The sequence below is a fragment of the Phyllobates terribilis genome, unplaced genomic scaffold (genome assembly GCF_046119375.1).
Source record: "Phyllobates terribilis strain yellow unplaced genomic scaffold, ASM4611937v1 Scaffold_2__4_contigs__length_985480577, whole genome shotgun sequence".
NCBI lineage: Eukaryota > Metazoa > Chordata > Amphibia > Anura > Dendrobatidae > Phyllobates > Phyllobates terribilis.
This window is the reverse complement of record NW_027362762.1, coordinates 951489674-951509351: the sequence shown is the minus strand read 5'-3', so window position 1 is coordinate 951509351 and position 19678 is coordinate 951489674. Positions and strand designations below refer to the sequence as shown.

The 19678-nt window shown below is 48.7% G+C and overlaps 1 protein-coding gene across 1 annotated transcript in view; it reads right to left on the bottom strand.

Annotated features, from left to right (window-relative positions):
* Positions 1–17819, bottom strand: part of MAEL (maelstrom spermatogenic transposon silencer) — a 52128-nt gene extending 34309 nt beyond the window's left edge. The window contains exons 1-4 of the mRNA XM_073670856.1: positions 17399–17819; positions 14438–14548; positions 4611–4737; positions 4189–4344 (exon numbers count right to left, since the gene is read on the bottom strand). Coding sequence (XP_073526957.1) covers positions 4189–4344; positions 4611–4737; positions 14438–14548; positions 17399–17530 — 526 coding nt within the window. The 5' untranslated portion in view covers positions 17531–17819. The remainder of the gene's footprint in view (positions 1–4188; positions 4345–4610; positions 4738–14437; positions 14549–17398) is intronic.
* Positions 17820–19678: the final 1859 nt, after the last annotated feature.

Below are 19678 nucleotides of genomic sequence, written 5' to 3'. Positions count from 1 at the left end.
CTGACACTCGGAGTTTAGACTAAACCCCAGAAAGGTCTGGATCCTTGCGGGTTCTAGCCTTGATTTTTGGGTATTGACTATCCAGCCTAAGTTTTGCAAGACAGCCATGACTTGTTTCAGCTGTGAAATACAGTAGCTCTCTGAATTCCCCACTATAAGTATTATTAACTGTATTCTGAATGCGAAGAAAGACAGTCACCGCGGCTATCAGCTTGGTGAATACCCTTGGAGCAATCGACAACCCGAAGGGAAGAGCTTGGAACTGGAAGTGTCTGTAACTTCCTTGCATGTAAAGAGCAACCCTTAGATACTTTTGATGATCTTGGTGAATTGGGAGGTGATAATACGCGTCTTTGAGATCTATCACTGCCATAAAGCAATTGTGAAAAAGAAGCTTTATTGTTGACTTTATTGATTCCATTTTGAATGTATGGTCGTCTACAAATCGGTTGAGGCCTTTTAGATTTATAATAGTTCTGAATGAACCGTCCGTTTTGTTTTTTTTTATTAGAAAGAGAGGGGAATAAAATCCCCTTCCTTTTTGATTGACCGGAACTTCACATAGCACTCCTTTGTTCAACAGGTTCAAGATCTCTGATTCTAGGGCCAGCTGTTCGTCTGGGAATTTTCTTTCCGGAGTTATCACAAAAGAGCGGCGTTGAATCGTTAGTCCATCTCTCACTATGTTGAGGACCCAGGGACTGGAGGAAATGTTTTTCCAGGCCTGAACAAATTGAGAAAGTCTCCCTCGAACTTGTAGCCTGGCATCATTGTGGAGGTTTTTTGGAGGCGGCGGAGGGACCTCCGAACATATATCCAGACTCTTTCTTGTTCTTGAAATCCCACTTTCTTTTTTCTCCCGGGAGGCGACCTCTACTAAATTTCCCGTTCCGAAAATAGGTCTTCCTGGCGTCCGCCAAAAACCCAGGGAACCTTCCTTTTTTGTCGCTCGCTTTCTCAAGGACATAGTCCAATTTTTTGCCAAAGAGAAATTGGCCGTCACAGGGGATAGAACACAATCTAGATTTTGATTGCAAGTCCCCAGGGCATCCCTTGAGCCACAGAGCTCGTCTAGCCGCGTTCGATAGTAAAACTGGCAGCTAGGTCGGCTGGTCTGAGTCAGCAGAGGTATCTGCTAGGAAGGCAGTTGCACCATGTAACAGGGGGAGGTTGGCTAGAATTTTTTCCCTTGAGGTCTTTTTATCTTTCAGCTGATCTTCCAACTGCTGTAACCATATCATAAGGGAACGAGCGGTACATGTTCCTGCAATGGCCGGCTTTAGACCTCCTGCTGCGGATTCCCAAGTATGCTTTAAAAAGGTATCCGCCTTTTTGTCTAAGGGGTCTCTAAGTACCCCTGAGTCTTCAAGAGGGAGTGCCGATCTTTTTGATGATCTAGACACCGCAGCGTCAATTTTTGCCACCACCTTATCCCAGTTTTCAGAGTCCTTTAGGTCAAAGGGATACTTCCTCTGAGGATGAAGGCAAGGCTCCTACTTTCTCAGGCTTCCTCCATTCTATATTGATAAGTACCTGGCCCTTAGCGTTCACCGGGAAGGTGCGTTTTTTTCTTTTCTTCAAACCCTGCAAACATGATGTCTTCTAGGGACTTAACAGATTTATCTTCCTTTAACCCCATAGTGGTTCTGACAGCCTTTACCAATTTATCTGTGTCTTCTATAGGGAAGCATGGTCTCCCCCCTCTATCACTGTCTGAAGAGGATGAGGATGAGGCCCCACTATGACACTCTCCATCCGATAACAGAGGAGTCAGAAGAAGGATCAGATACGATTTTTCTTCTTTTCCTCAAAATTGTTTTAAGGGAACCCTCTACCTCCGATCTGATGACAGAAGCTAGCTGCAAAATCCGGGGTACCCTCACAAATAGTTTTCTGAATGCAGTCCTACCAGAGCTCCTTCTGCCAGTCTATCGCTAGCGGCCATTTGCATATCGCACATTCCCTGTTCCGCTTCTTGGCGGTAACTTTCTTGGGTTCCTCCTGGCGATTTAAACACACAATAGGAGTCCCATTAGCAAATATATCTAGTGACACTCACGAAGATCACTCACCCCGACACCGCAGATATCGGAATTGAAAACTGTTTCAGGATACGCGACGCATCCCTCCTGGAGACCGTGGAGTCCTGAGAAGCTTTACCCTTCTGACTGGGACGACTGCTGCTCCTTCCGCTGGACCCTCTAGACCGGCGAGCAGACGGAGGTGGTGTTGAAGGTGGTAGAGACTGTGGCCGTGGCGACAGCTGCTGCTGCTCTATGTCAGACATTATGTCGGGACTTTGAGCAGCGTTCTGACCCCAGGTGCTCCTTTAAATAGGGAGATGGGCGGGGTCAGCCATCTCCAGGTCCCTGCGGTCTCCTTCCGGTGATTAGCCCCCTCCCCCTGGCCGCCATTTCCGCAGCCGCCGCCAGCATTTTTGCCATGTCGGCCGGCATTACACAGGGCGCCGCCATCTTTTTTCCGGCGCCGCCCTCGACGTCATCGAGGTACGCCCTACCCAGCGTGCCCCGCGCCATGACGTCAGAGGCACATGACCGCGGTCACTTTCGGTCACATGGGCGGTGTACAGAAGCCCAGGACCTCCGCACCGCCTGCGCCCGCAAGTGCGACAGGTCCCCGGGGAAGCTGCAGATGGTGCTACGAGCACCTGAAGGCCGGCGCCACGGACAAGAGCCCGCTCTTGCAGCGCCGGGACAGGCCTGGGTAAGGATCTTCAGCATGACAGCCGCCTGGTACTTCATGAGGATTCCCATCAAGGACAGGAAGTCAACTGAAGAAGGGGAGAGGTTCCGCCCTTTTATTTCAGATGGTTTCCTGTCCTCGAAGGGCGGATCCTCTCAGGTGTGCTGTCATGGGTGAAGGGAAAAATGTAGTGTATATTGTCAGATGTTCAGCATGTGCAGAAAAGTACGTAGGATGCACAGTTAAAAAAATGTAAGACTAATCGCGCACTCTCTCGTGCCCCTAGACATTTTATCCAGCACCACAATCGGGAGACTCGTTCGTTCCAGGCATTTGGAATAGGAAGGAGATACCAGAAGGACTTTACGTGATCGGGAAGCAAACTGGATGTTTCATTTAGACACGTGTCATCCGAATTGTTTAAATTAACGAGGAGATCTTATCTTCCATTATTGATTCGTGCTTCTTTGGCGCACATATATTTCTTGTTTTTTTGGATTGTATATTTTTTTCAATTTTTTTCCATGTATATATATTAGTCTGTTTTAATCATGTGATTGTAATTTGCACTGCTATTGGTGTTTCGTAGTATATAAGGTTTTGCATTCAGTCTGGTTGTAGCTCTGATTAAGAACACTGCCTGGATTCGAAACGCGTTGTTCTGAAGGCAAATACTAGGCTGTTTTTAATGCACTTTTCTAAATAATTTTTTTGCAAATTTCATGAAGCTGGATTTTTTTCCTTCACATTCCTGTGAGTAACACTTCTGCAAGCAAGTTACCGGCTTGCCTATAATTCTCTGCAATTTCTGTGTAATCACAACTCTGCAAGCAAGTTACACGTCTGCATATAAATCTCTGCTGTTCCTGCGCGTGCCTGCAATTCTGCAAGCAAGTTACCAGTTTGCCTATACATCTCTGCTGTTCCTATTCTATCCACACATCTGGTGCTTCCATTTCAGCTTGCACATCTGCCATCCTGCATACTCTACAGTCCTAGTCCTCATCTGTACCACATGCTGTCCGGCAAATGTCCATCTCAGCTGTATCATCGCCCTCAGTCCATGAAGCATACCCTGACCTTCGGCTTAGAGAATCCATCTCACCAAGTAAACCCACAAAAATACTTCCCAATAATGTCTTCATGCACATTACCCCCCTTGCTACCCTAAAACATAATATTACATGTCAAGGAAGTTGGTTAATGAAAGGGAGACGTACTATTAGGGCACAGCAACGATGCAGATAAGATACCACTATCACGTGATAGATCTAAAACTGTTCCCTCGCAGCCATATTACCCCAATGCGGAGTATGGCATCTAACTGGGCCCCTAAGCTACAGTATGTAGACGACGCCATTGCACCAGCGAGGAGATACAAGAGGTGAATATTATGTTATGTAATCACAAAAATGCTATTCATAAAAGCCTTGACACCTTTTCACAAAGATAGCAACTAAAAAAAGTAAAAACTAATATCCCGACCTTTAACTTTCTGCTGTGCTCCTGCATTGCCAGCACGTCTGTCTCCCATCAGGTCGTGCTTATTTGGGAATGGAGGCGACAGGTCGTACTGGACATGCGACTGCTGCACCCAATTTCTGAGCAGAACATCCTGTCCTTGCTGATGCTGGGAAATTCCTTTAAGACAAAAAACATGTGTTCTAGCGTAAAAGAATTCTGTATTTGGGCTCAAAAGCAACTTTTTGAGAACAGATTTTCTACGGCTATGTTCACACCTGTGATGTTACATTCCCTCGGTGCAGCACGGAGCGTTAGTCTTGCACTCGTCTCTGTGCAGCTTGCAGTAATATATGGCAGATGTGAACACGGTCTTATAGATCTATGGTTTATCTTAGACTAAAATATATACAGTTGATCCGGAGGTGGTGTGAGGATGCTCATACCTTCACTTTTCTTGAGACTCCAGTGTTGATCCGGAGGTGGTGCGAGGATGCTCATACCTTCACTTTTCTTGAGACTCCAGTGTTGCCCTCTCTCTTCTCCTCTATCCCAAGCATTGAACGACAGCTCCTGTATAAGGACAGTCATATCATCAGTGATAACCTGCACACAAATATAGCACCGGTCAAAAAGTTTTGACACCCCTGTGCACACAATGGCTTTCCTCATTCATACTGGAATGTGCATACTGTATATTCAGACTGAAGGCAGCAAAATCACGAAGGAACATACAGGAGCATCTCACTAAATTAGAATATCATCAAAAAGTTAATTTATTTCAGTTCTTCAATACAAAAAGTGACACTCCTATATTATATAGAGTCATTACACACAGAGGGATCTATTATATAGAGTCATTACACACAGAGGGATCTATTATATAGAGTCATTACACACAGAGGGATCTATTATATAGAGTCATTACACAGAGGGATCTATTATATAGAGTCATTACACACAGAGGGATCTATTATATAGAGTCATTACACACAGAGGGATCTATTATATAGAGTCATTACACGCAGAGCGATCTATTATATAAAGTCATTACACACAGAGGGATCTATTATATAGAGTCATTACACACAGAGGGATCTATTATATAGAGTCATTACACACAGAGGGATCTATTATATAGAGTCATTACACACAGAGGGATCTATTATATAGAGTCATTACACACAGAGGGATCTATTATATAGAGTCATTACACACAGAGGGATCTATTATATAGAGTCATTACACGCAGAGCGATCTATTATATAAAGTCATTACACACAGAGGGATCTATTATATAGAGTCATTACACACAGAGTGATCTATTATACAGAGTCATTACACACAGAGGGATCTATTCCAAGTGTTTATTTCTGTTAATGTTGATGATTATGGCTTACAGCCAATGAAAACACAAAAGTCATTATCTCCGTAAATTAGAATACTTTATAACAACAGCTTGAAAAATGATTTTAAAATCCGAAATATTGTCCTACTGAAATGTCTGTTCAGTAAATTCCCTCAATACTTGGTCGGCTCCTTGTACATCAATTACTGCATCAATGCGGCAATGTGGCATGGAGGGATCAGCCTGTGGCTGCTGAGGGGTTATGGAAGCCCAGGTGGCTTTGATAGCAGCCTTCAGCTCGTCTGCATTGTTGGGTCTGGGGTCTCTCATCTTCCTCTTGACAATACCCCATAGATTCTCTATAATAGATTCTCTATGGGGTTAAGGTCAGGCGAGATTGCTGCCAATCAAGCACAGTGATACTGTTGTGTGTAAACCAGGTATTGGTACTTTTGGCCGTGTGGACAGGGGCCAAGTCCTGCTGGAGAATGACATTTCCATCTCCAAAAAGCTTGTCGGCAGAGGGAAGCATGAAGTGCTGTACAATGTCCTGGCAGATGGCTGCGCTGACTTTGGTCTTGATAAAACACAGTGGACCTCCACCAGCAGATGACATGGCTCCCCAAACCATCACTGATTGTGGAAACTTCACACTAGACCTCCAGCAGCTTGGATTGTGGCCTCTCCACTCTTCCTCCAGACTCTGGGACCTTGTGGAGTGTGTCAATGACTGCCTTCTGGACATCTGTCAAGTCAGCAGTCTTCCCCATGATTGTGAAGCCTACTGAAACAGACTAAGGGACCTTTTAAACGCTTAGGAAGCCTTTGCAGGTGTTTTTTGTTAATTATTGTAATTTACTGAGTGACTTTTGTGTTTTCATTGGCTGTAAGCCATAATCATCAACATTAACAGAAATAAACACGTGAAATAGATCCCTCTGTGTGTAATGACTATATAATAGATCCCTCTGTGTGTAATGACTATATAATAGATCCCTCTGTGTGTAATGACTCTATAGAATAGATCCCTCTGTGTGTAATGACTCTATAGAATAGATCCCTCTGTGTGTAATGACTCTATAGAATAGATCCCTCTGTGTGTAATGACTCTATAGAATAGATCCCTCTGTGTGTAATGACTCTATAGAATAGATCCCTCTGTGTGTAATGACTCTATAGAATAGATCCCTCTGTGTGTAATGACTATATAATAGATCCCTCTGTGTGTAATGACTCTATATAATAGATCCCTCTGTGTGTAATGACTCTATATAATATAGGAGGTTCACTTTTTGTATTGAAGGACTGAAATAAATTAACTTTTTGATGATATTCTAATTTAGTGAGATGCACCTGTATATGGCAACAAGGAGTAAAGAAACACGTGAGAAAACAAACAAGGATCACTCCTCTTGTACTCTGATGACGGCTTTTGCTTCCACCTGGCATCTCCATCAGGTGTCTCCTGGAATGGCTTCCAACAGTCTTGATGTTCTTCCCAGAGATGCTTAGCACTTGTCAGCTACTTTGCCTTCACTCTGCGGTCCAGCTTACCCCAAACCATCTCCATTGGGTTGAGGTCGGGTGATTGTGGAGGCCATGTCCTCTGACGCAGCCCCATCCATCTCCTTCTTGGTCATTGCCCTTTTTGCATCACAAATGATGGTCCTACCAAGTACAGACCAGGTGAGATGACTGTCACTGCAGCGTTGTGGTAGCCATGCCGATTGCCTTGAATTTGGCATAAGTCAACAGCAACACCAGCAAAGCACCCATCATCACACCTCCCCTTCATATTTCACACATGTTGAAACCATCTTAGCACCTTTTTTGCATCTCACAAAGATATGATAGATGTTGGTACCAGAAATCTGACATGTTGCCTCATCAAACAACGATTTCCACTGATCTAATGGTCAGTCCTTGCCTTGCTCGGTCCAAACAACTCTTCCTCTTGTTTGCGGCCCTCAGTCGTGGTTTCTTTGCAGCAATTCGAGAATAGATGCTGCCTTCTCACAGTGTTATGTGTCTGATACTTAATGTCTGTGCATCATTTATTAGGGCTGTTACCTAAGGTGCTACTAATTTTCGATTTCAGAGACTGGAAACGTTGATGAACTTATCCTCTGCAGCAGAGGTCATTCTTGTTTTTTTTTTCCTAGAGTGATCTTCATGAGAGACATTTTCGTCATAGCCATTGACGGTTTTCATGACTGCACATGAGGATTCCTTCAAGGTTCTAGCATTTTTCTCCTGAAATGACTGATCTTCATATCTTACAGTAATGATGGGCTGTCTTTTCACTTAGTTCTTGTCATATTCTGGCTTAGATCAGTTGTGGAACTGGCTGAGCGCGGTATGGATGTGTACTAACTGCCTCTGCAAAACACACCTGATGGTCCCAACCAATTCGTGAAGGCCGGTGATTCCACAAAAACTCTGCATAAAGTGACTTGTTCATTGGAAGCCATTCCAGGTGACACATGATGAAGATGCTGGAGAAAATATCAAGGTGAGGGGGTGTAAAGTCGACATCAGGCAGACAATCTGGTTTGTGTCACACGTTACTTTACGCCTTGATTCCAGATGTGTTCCTGCCTTCGTGTTTTTGCTCCCTTCCGTCTGAATCTACAATGTGCACATTCCAATAAGAACAAGGAAAATCATTGCAGGAACAGGGACGTCCAAACTTCTGACTGGTACTGTATAGAGAGCAGACGGGGGCATGAGGATAGTGCACCACATATGGCTGCCTGGACTCTGCAGCCAGGTAATGTATGCTACTGGATTAGTAGCCCAAAGCCCGGTGTCAAAGAGCGTTCCTGTCCAGTCACAAAAACCATGTAGTAAGAAAAAAAAAGGTCTTGCAGCACTAATCTCAAGGAAAATCTAGTTTTGATGCACATACCAGTCTTAGAAATCTAGGTCTTGCCATATACTCTTATTTCAGGGTGTGGCTTTCCCTCATCAGCATTCTGCTAGCACTACAGGTGCTGGAACTTACGTTACCTCTCTTCACAGCATCCACTGCTCCTACAATGGGCTTGCCTGCTCAGAACTTAATGTCCACCTCCTTGCTATAACTATATGCAGTTTGAAAGGCAGAATCATAGAATGGTAGATTTGGAAGGGACCTCCTGGGTCATCTGGTCCAACCCCCTGCTCAAAGCAGGATTCACTAAATCATCTCAGACAGATGTCTGTCCAGCCTCTGTTTGAAGACGTCCATTGAAGGGGAACTCACCACCTCTCGTGGCAGCCTGTTCCACTCATTAATCACCCTGTCAAAAAGTTTTTTCTAATATCTAATCTGTGTCTCCTCCCATTTAGTTTCATCCCATTGCTTCTAGTCTTTCCTTGTGCAAATGAGAATAAAGATGATCCTTCTACAATGTGACAGCCCTTGACATATTTGTAGACAGCTATTAAGTCTCCTCTCAGTCTTCTTTTTTGCAAGCTAAACATTCCCAAATCCTGCAACCGTTCCTCATAGGACATGGTTTGCAGACCAGTCACCATTCTGGTCGCTCTTCTCTGCACGTGCTCCAGTTTGTCGATGTCTTTTTTAAAATGTGGTGCCCAAAACTGTACACAGTATTCCAGATGAGGTCTGACCAAAGAGGAGTAAAGACCGATAATGACTTCACGTGATCTAGACTGTATGCTTCTGTTAATACATCCCAGAATTGTATTTGCCTTTTTTGCTGCTGCATCACACTGTTGACTCATGTTCAGTCTATGATCTATTAGTATACCTAAGTCTTTTTCACATGTACTGTTGCTTAGCTCTATTCCTCCCATTCTGTATATGCTTTTTTCATTTTTAATTGCCCAGATATAGTACTTTGCATTTTTCCCTGTTAAAAAACATTCTGTTGGTTGCTGCCCACTGCTCCAGTTTATTTAGGTCTTTTTGAATCCTCTCTCTCTCTTCTCTAGTATTAGCTATCCCTCCTAGCTTTGTGTCATCAGCAAATTTAATCAGTTTACCCTCAATTCCTTCATCTAAATCATTGATAAAGATGTTGAACAATACAGGTCCCAGGACGGAGCCCTGTGGTACCCCACTTGAGACATTCATCCAGCTGGATGTGAAGCCATTTACAACCACCCTTTGAGTCCGATCACTAAGCCAGTTATGAATCCACCTAACAGTTGCCTGGTCCATTGCATACTTGGTCATTTTTTCAATAAGGATGGTGTGAGATACTTTGTCAAATGCTTTGCTGAAGTCAAGATATACTATATCTACAGCATTTCCCTGATCCACCCAGTCAGTAATTCTGTCATAGAAGGAAATTAAGTTAGTCTGACATGACTTGTTAGTTACAAACCCATGCTGACTCTGGTTAATCACTTCATTCTTATCCATGTACTTACATACATGTTGTTTAATAATTTGTTCAAAGATCTTTCCTGGTATAGAAGTCAGACTCACCGGCCTATAGTTCCCTGGGTCCACCTTCTTCCCCTTTTTGAAGATAGGAACAACATTTGCTCTTCTCCAGTCTTCTGGGACTTCTCCTGTTCTCCAAGAATTTTCAAAGATTATGGAGAGTGGTTCTAAAATTTCTTCTACAATCTCCTTCAGTACTCTGGGGTGTAATTCATCTGGACCTGGAGACTTGAACTCATTTATGTTAGCTAAATATTCCCTCACAATCTTTCTGTTTACAGATAACTTGGATTCCTCTATTCCTTTAAAAGGACAGTGAAGATCAGTTGATGTTACATTTTCTTTCTGAGAGAAAACAGATGCAAAATAGGAATTAAAAAGTTCGGCCTTCTCAACATCCTCTCTTACCATTTCTCCATTTTCATCCTGTAAAAATCCTATAGCATCTTTGACTTTTCTTTTACTTTTGACATACCCCCAAAATCCTTTTTTATTGCTTTTGACATCTCTTGCAAGCCTTAATTCATTGTCAGCTTTAGCTAACCTGATACGTGCCCTGCAGGATCTGCAGACTGCATTATAATCTTCTTTAGATATGCCTCCCTCTTTCCATTTAATAAACATTTCTTTCTTTCTTTTTAGCATGTGTTTAAGTTCTGTGTTCATCCATCCTGGTTTCCTTAAATGCTTCCCATTCTTCCTACTTTTCGGGATTGTTAACGATTGTGCTTTGAGAATCTCATTTTTAAAAATTTCCCATCCTTCCTGGACATTTTTGTCCTTAAGGACATCCAGCCATTGGATCCCTCCTATTCTCTTTCTGAGTCTCTTAAAATATGCCTTTCTGAAATCTAACCTTGAAGTTTGAGTCTTCACATGTCTTCCTCCTCTAGTTATCCAAAATTCTAGAATAGCATGATCGCTGCCTCCTAGGGTCCCAGCCACCTTTACCTCCTCAACCATTTCCTCCCTGTTTATAAGGATTAGATCCAAAGTAGCAGATCCCCTTGTTTCCTCCCCTACCTTTTGGAAGATAAAGTTGTCAGCAAGAGAGGATAAGAATTTGCTTGACCTGTTAGTTTTACTTGCGAGAGATTCCCAACAAATGTCTGGATAGTTGAAATCTCCCATGACCACTACGTCATATTTTTTGGAGAACTTGGTCATTTGATACATAAAGAGTTCATCCATATCTTCAGCTTGCCCAGGTGGCCTGTAGTAAATGCCTACAATGGTGTCCTTTCCGTTGTTGTCTCCTTGTATTCTTACCCAGTTTCCACAGAACTCCCAGTCTCTGAAGCTTCAATCTCTGTGCAGATATTCGCTTTTCTAACATACAATGCGACACCTCCTCCTCGTTTATCAACTCTGTTTCTTGCAAATAAGTTGTATCCTTTTAGCCTTTTATTCCAATCATGTGTATCGTCCCACCAAGTTTCAGTGATTCCAATGACATCATATTCCTTTTCCTGCGTTAGTAGTTCCAGTTCTCCTTGTTTGTTGCCCATGCTTTGTGCATTTGTATAAAAACATTTTAGTTTGTGATTGGTTTCTCTTCCTCCCATATTTTTATTATTTAAATTGTTTTGTCTTTGTTCTTCCTTTCCACTTCCAGTAGCAGAGATCTCAATAGTATTTGTCAGCTGTATGGCTTTTTCTGGCCTTTTGCTTCCCTTCCCACATTGTTCTAGTTTAAAGCTCTTCTGATGAGTGTAGCAAGGCGACTTCCAAATACACGTTTTCCAGTCTTCGTAAGGTGCACCCCATCTCTAGCAAGTAGTCCATCGTATAGGTAATTCATTCCGTGATCCAGAAATCCAAATCCTTGTTGACGGCACCATCGACGTAGCCAGTTGTTCACCTGTAGAATCTTATTCCACCTCATTGTTCCATGGCCATCCACTGGGAGGATGGATGAGAAGACCACCTGCGCTCCCAATTCTTTCACTTTCTTGCCTAAGTCTTCAAAGTCACTGCAGATGGTTTCCAGGTCCTTTCTTGCGGTGTCATTTGTCCCCACATGTATTAGCAGGAATGGGTAGTGATCTGTAGGTCTGAAGAGTCTTGATATCCTGTCAGACACATCTTTAATTTTTGCTCCTGGAAGACAGCACATTTCTCTTGAGGTTATGTCTGGTCTGCAGATAGCGGCCTCTGTTCCTCTTAACAGGGAATCCCCCATGACCACCACTCTCCGTTTTTTCTTCACAACATTCTTCTTTCTCCATCCAGGAGGATTCTGAGGGCTTACAAGGTTATTCATTGCTGGCAAAGTCTTATCTTGCTGTATTTCTTCCTGGTTCTCCTGCGTGAGAGCCTGGTACTGGTTCCTGAGCAGTATGGGTGCTGACTGCCTCTCGATCCTCCGGCTTCTCTGGGTCACAGGCTTCCATTCCTCTGTTTCCTCAGGTGCAGTTCGAATTTCTTCTCTTTCTGAATCATGAAGAGATAATTCTGCTCTGTCTAAGAACTCTTCACCTTCCTTAATGATTTTCAAGGTAGTTAACCTCTCTTCTAGATTTCGCAACTTTTCCTCCAACAGGGACACAAGCTTGCATTTCTGGCATGTGAAGTTTGGCTTTTCCACTGGCAAGTCTGTGAACATGTAGCAGGATATGCAGCTCACCAAATGGCTCCTGGACTCTTCCATGTTCTTATTGTTAATGTTCTGAAAACAGTGAAAAAAGCTTAAAAAAAAAAGCTTCAAAAGGCGCGCGGTTTACCGATGTCCTCTTTTCAGCTCCAACAGCCAAAATCCAGTGTTCTTTGAGCTCGCGGAGACTCTTCACTTACCCCAAAATGCAGTGGGAATATGCAAATTATCTCCTCAGGACTCCTCCCCTGAGAAGAAGAGAAGCTGAACGACAGATGCCCAACGCCCCCCTCCACCTCCTGCAGAGCGACAGAGGCCCGACGCCCCCCACCTCGTCTAAATGTTCTTCAAATCTCTGCTTTATGATTCAGACAGGATATCGGAGAGAGATATTTATACACTACAGGCTGATCCAAGTTTGATGTAATGTCCTTAAAACAAGTCAAAATGAGGGTCAGTATTGTGTGTGGCCTCCACGTGCCTGTATGACCTCCCTACAACGCCTGGGCATGCTCCTGATGAGGCTCAGTATTGTGTGTGGCCTCCACGTGCCTGTATGACCTCCCTACAACGCCTGGGCATGCTCCTGATGAGGCTGAGTATTGTGTGTGGCCTCCACGTGCCTGTATGACCTCCCTACAACGCCTGGGCATGCTCCTGATGAGGTTGCGGATGGTCTCCTGTGGGATCTCCTCCCAGACCGGACTAAAGCATCCGCCAACTCCTGGACAGTCTGTGGTGCAACGTGACGTTGGTGGATGGAGCGAGACATGATGTCCCAGATGTGCTCAATCGGATTCAGGTCTGGGGAACGGGCGGGCCAGTCCATAGCTTCAATGCCTTCATCTTGCAGGAACTGCTGACACACTCCAGCCACATGAGGTCTGGCATTGTCCTGCATTAGGAGGAACCCAGGGCCAACCGCACCAGCATATGGTCTCACAATGGGCCTGAGGATCTCATCTCGGTACCTAATGGCAGTCAGGCTACCTCTGGCGAGCACATGGAGGGCTGTGCGGCCCTCCAAAGAAATGCCACCCCACACCATTACTGACCCACTGAAAAACCGGTCATGCTGAAGGATGTTGCAGGCAGCAGATCGCTCTCCACGGCGTCTCCAGACTCTGTCACATGTGCTCAGTGTGAACCTGCTTTCATCTGTGAAGAGCACAGGGCGCCAGTGGTGACTTTGCCAATCCTGGTGTTCTGTGGCAAATGCCAAGCCTTCTGCACGGGGTTGGGCTGTGAGCACAACCCTATCTGCGGAAGTCGGGCCCTCATACCACCCTCATGGAGTCGGTTTCTAACTGTTTGTGCAGACGCATGCACATTTGTGGCCTGCTGGAAGTCATTTTGCATGGCTCTGCCAGTGCTCCTCCTGTTCATCCTTGCACAAAGGCGGAGGTAGCGGTCCTGCTGCTGGGTTGTTGCCCTCCTACGGCCCCCTCCACGTCTCCTGGTGTACTGGTCTGTCTCCTGGTAGCGCCTCCAGCCTCTGGACACTACGCTGACAGACACAGCAAACCTTCTTGCCACAGCTCGCATTGATGTGCCATCCTGGATGAGCTGCACTACCTGAGCAACTTCTGTGGGTTGTAGAGACCGTCTCATGCTACCACGAGTGTGAAAGCACAACCAACATTCAAAAGTGACCAAAACATCATCCAGAAAGCATTGGTACTGAGATGTGGTCTGTGGTCCCCACCTGTAGAACCACTCCTTTATTGAGGGTGTCTTGATAATTGCCAATAATTTCCATCTAGTGTCTATTCCATTTGCACAACAGCATGTGAAATTGATTGTCAATCAGTGTCGCTTCCTAAGTGGACAGTTTGATTTCACAGAAGTTGGATTTACTTGGAGTTATATTCTGTTAAGTGTTCCCTTTATTTTTTTGAGAAGGATATATAAATATATATCTGCACGCAGGTCTCACCTCATGATTAGAGTTTTCTCCGTCGGCTTCTGGTCTCGGGGGTCCCGGATGTCGGCTTCTCCATTCTTTGGCTCTTTCACTATATTTTTCCTTTTTCTCTGGAGACAGCAGCTAGAATAATATAAAAAAAAAAAGTAAAAAAAAACAAAAAAACAAATGTCAACCCAGCGCAGAGCGCTGCCGGCTGGCACACTGCTGTGTTTCCGGGCAGATATGAGGCTGGTGAGGGGCAGGTGCAAGTCCAGTGAGGTAGAGGAATGTGTGTAATGTAGGTGTAAGAGCAGGAGGCGGGCAGATATCAGAGCTGTGGTGGTGGGGGGGGAGAGGAGGACACACGGTGGGGGGGGAGGGGAGGACACACGGTGGGGGGGGAGGGGAGGATACACGGTGGGGGGGGGCACACGGTGGGGGGGGGGAGGGCACACGGTGTGGGGGGGGGAGGGCACACGGTGGGGGGGGGAGGGCACACGGTGGGGGGGGAGGGCACACGGTGGGGGGGGGGGAGGGCACACGGTGGGGGGGGGGGGGCACACGGTGGGGGGGGGGCACACGGTGGGGGGGGGAGGGCACACGGTGGGGGGGGGGAGGGCACACGGTGGGGGGGGGGAGGGCACACGGTGGGGGGGGGGAGGGCACACGGTGGGGGGGGGAGGGCACACGGTGGTGTGGGGGGGGAGGGCACACGGTGGTGTGGGGGGGGGAGAGGAGGGCACACGGTGGTGTGGGGGGGGGAGAGGAGGGCACACGGTGGTGTGGGGGGGGGGAGAGGAGGGCACACGGTGGTGTGGGGGGGGGGGAGAGGAGGGCACACGGTGGTGTGGGGGGGGGGGGAGAGGAGGGCACACGGTGGTGTGGGGGGGAGAGGAGGGCACACGGTGGTGTGGGGGGGGAGAGGAGGGCACACGGTGGTGTGGGGGGGGGGGAGAGGAGGGCACACGGTGGTGTGGGGGGGGGGAGAGGAGGGCACACGGTGGTGTGGGGGGGGGGAGAGGAGGGCACACGGTGGTGTGGGGGGGGGGAGAGGAGGGCACACGGTGGTGTGGGGGGGGGGGAGAGGAGGGCACACGGTGGTGTGGGGGGGGGGAGAGGAGGGCACACGGTGGTGTGGGGGGGAGAGGAGGGCACACGGTGGTGTGGGGGGGAGAGGAGGGCACACGGTGGTGGGGGGGGGGAGGAGGGCACACGGTGGTGGGGGGGGGGGAGGAGGGCACACGGTGGTGGGGGGGGGGGAGGAGGGCACACGGTGGTGGGGGGGGGAGGAGGGCACACGGTGGTGGGGGGGGGGAGGAGGGCACACGGTGGTGGGGGGGGGGAGGAGGGCACACGGTGGTGGGGGGGGGGAGGAGGGCACACGGTGGTGGGGGGGGGGAGGAGGGCACACGGTGGTGGGGGGGGGGAGGAGGGCACACGGTGGTGGGGGGGGGGAGGAGGGCACACGGTGGTGGGGGGGGGGAGGAGGGCACACGGTGGTGGGGGGGGGAGGAGGGCACACGGTGGTGGGGGGGGGAGGAGGGCACACGGTGGTGGGGGGGGGGAGGAGGGCACACGGTGGTGGGGGGGGGGAGGAGGGCACACGGTGGTGGGGGGGGGGAGGAGGGCACACGGTGGTGGGGGGGGGGAGGAGGGCACACGGTGGTGGGGGGGGAGGAGGGCACACGGTGGTGGGGGGGGGGAGGAGGGCACACGGTGGTGGGGGGGGGGAGGAGGGCACACGGTGGTGGGGGGGGGGAGGAGGGCACACGGTGGTGGGGGGGGGGAGGAGGGCACACGGTGGTGGGGGGGGGGAGGAGGGCACACGGTGGTGGGGGGGGGGAGGAGGGCACACGGTGGTGGGGGGGGGGAGGAGGGCACACGGTGGTGGGGGGGGGGAGGAGGGCACACGGTGGTGGGGGGGGAGGAGGGCACACGGTGGTGGGGGGGGAGGAGGGCACACGGTGGTGGGGGGGGAGGAGGGCACACGGTGGTGGGGGGGGAGGAGGGCACACGGTGGTGGGGGGGGAGGAGGGCACACGGTGGTGGGGGGGGAGGAGGGCACACGGTGGTGGGGGGGGAGGAGGGCACACGGTGGTGGGGGGGGAGGAGGGCACACGGTGGTGGGGGGGGAGGAGGGCACACGGTGGGGGGGCACACGGTGGGGGGGCACACGGTGGGGGGGCACACGGTGGGGGGGCACACGGTGGGGGGGCACACGGTGGGGGGGCACACGGTGGGGGGGCACACGGTGGGGGGGCACACGGTGGGGGGGCACACGGTGGGGGGGCACACGGTGGGGGGGGGGGAGGAGGGCACACGGTGGGGGGGGGAGGAGGGCACACGGTGGTGTTGGGGGGGGAGAGAGGAGGGCACACGGTGGTGTTGGGGGGGGGGGAGGAGGGCACACGGTGGTGTTGGGGGGGAGAGAGGAGGGCACACGGTGGTGTGGGGGGGGGAGAGAGGAGGGCACACGGTGGTGTGGGGGGGGAGAGAGGAGGGCACACGGTGGTGTGGGGGGGGAGAGAGGAGGGCACACGGTGGTGTGGGGGGGGGAGAGGAGGGCACACGGTGGTGTGGGGGGGGGAGAGAGGAGGGCACACGGTGGTGTGGGGGGGGAGAGGAGGGCACACGGTGGTGTGGGGGGGGAGAGGAGGGCACACGGTGGTGTGGGGGGGGAGAGGAGGGCACACGGTGGTGTGGGGGGGGGGAGAGGAGGGCACACGGTGGTGGTGGGGGGGGAGAGAGGAGGGCACACGGTGGTGTGGGGGGGGGGAGAGGAGGGAGGGCACACGGTGGTGGGGGGGGGCACACGGTGGTGCTGGGGGGGGGGGGCACTCGGTGGGAGGAGGGGTGTCTTCTCCTGGTCTCCCCGCACATGTGACCTGTATCCCCCTTATCTGCAGTCGCCCTTCGCTCTCCGGCCGCTCTCCCGGTGTTATATGTGGAGGCCGCCGGTTCCGGTGCTCAGCAGCTGCCGGCACTCCTCACCGCCCAGTCCCCGGAGCACAGCGGGATGGCCTCCTTCACTCCGGACACCGGGAAGCCGCGGCGCCGGAGCTCCGGCATCATCTCCAGGGCGAAGAAGAAGTACGCGTTCCGGGACGCCCGCTTGTTCGGCATGGCGCGTCCTCCTCCTCCGGACACTGCACAGGTCTGGCCTCTCTCTGATGCAGCTCCGCACAGGCCCGGTCTTTCCGCACCACGTGACTCCAGAGCGGACGTGCTGGCGTGACACGTGACCGCGCCTGTCAATCAAACAAGCCGCAACCTGGCGCCGCTCAGGTATCTCCGCCAAGAAAGAGATCTGGTGAGCGCTGCTTTCCATATTTCTTCATATCAATATTTAAAAAAATGCCATCGCTCAGTGCCCCCGGTGTGTATGAATGTGGTGGCCGTGCCAATCGGGCATGAAGACTCCTAAACTTTTACAATATTAAAACAATGCACCACTAGGTGGCGCTGCTGCTCTGCGTTATTACGGCCGGGACGCACTTGTGTCAGGAAAGTTTCTTTACTCCTGTATAACTCCGATTTGCAGGGATTTTCTACGGTCAGTCACCCCCCAAAATGCCTTTTTAAACCCCAGTGCCATTGGGGAATCAGCCCCTATTAAAATCATACCTGTATCTGTTACTGGTGTAGGGCTTGAGAAAATAACTTTTAATGCCCATGTAAATATATTGGGCTTCGGTGCACCCTTGGGGTGGCCGAGAGCTCGGTGCGCCGTTGCACCCCCGCATTTGCATAGGTATTAAAAGTAATTTTCTGAAGACCTGAAGCAGTAACAAGTACGGTGCTAGTATGATTTTTAGAAGGCATAAGTTCCCCATAGCACCGTATTGTTTAAAAGTCATTTTGGGGGTAGAGGCTCCCTTTAAGTGCTTGTCATCGGGAGTAAAAATCATTTTTGTAATTGGATTTCATTCAAAAATGTTGCACTATTTGCCTTCTATATCTTCTGTGTGTTGTACTCTTTATTACTGGCTGTAGAATGAGTTCACTGAGAATCCTTCAGTGAGCCTGCTATGACGGTCTAATGTAAAAGGTTGTTACTCCCTTATCTGTCATTTTCTGAGCTCCTCTTTGATGATTTTTGGCCGCAGACCACATCAAAATTAAATGGTCAAAAGGATAAAAAGGAGCCTGTAAAAGCCAAACGGTGCAAAATCCAAAGGTGAAGTGTCTTGTTGGCATACCTTCCAGCCCCCAGGGCCCCCATATCAAACTGAAAAGTTTAAAAAAAAATGCAAAAGTTCAAACTATATAAATAAAAAAATATTTAACCCCTACGGTAAAGGCCCTAAAGAAATAAGGATCAGAAAGGCCAGAAGTGCAGTTTTTCGCATACTGCACCTCCACAAATAATGCAATAGAAAGTGATCAAAATATCATATCAACCCCTAGTCGGTACCATTAAAAACTACCATTTGACACGTAAAAAAACGAGCCCTCACACAGCTCCATCGATGAAAAAATGAAAATAGTGACAAGGAACAAAAAAAAATGTTTAAAGAAATTTTATGATTTTTTTTAGACCGCTAAAGTAAAATCACTGCAACTTGGAATTGTTTTTTCTTGTTTTTTTCCAGTACATTATATGGTGAATTAAATGGTGTCATTCAAAACTACAATTCATCCTGCAAAAAAAACAACCTCGTACGTACGGCTGTGTGCACGGAAGAATAAAAAAGTTATGGCTGGAGGAAATAAAAAGCTAAAATTGGCTGCGGCTAAAAGGGGTTAAGGCTCTGAACTTTTGCTGCCGCTGAAGGGCAACCTCGGACATCAGAGTGAGTCATGCTTGTAATGAGCACTCATCTAGAATAATCCATTCCTTTAGGCTACGTGATTGGAAGAAGATGGAAGTGCTGCCCACGTTCCCCCCTTGAAGACATATTTGTTGTTGTAATGTATATTGTGATATGCTTTGTTAGTGACGGCGTTGTAGTTTGTCTGACAGTAGGTTGGGACTAGCCCAGAGTTGGGAGGGGATAAAATGAAGGGACAGAGACAGTTTCGTGTCAGGAATTTAGATAGGGCCTGAGTGCAGAGCCTCACGAACTGGGTGTCCCTGACGTGAGAGAAGACCGAGGAAGTGGATAGCGTGATCCTGAGTAGAGATGAGGAAAAGTGATAGACGAAGTGATAGAATGGAGGAAAGAACGAAAGTGTTTAAAGATGTTGCGTGCGTTAAGAGAAACGTCCATAAAGTTTTGTACCCGCTGTCCACTGTACTGTACATAATCCTACCCATGTTGTAGTTCAGTA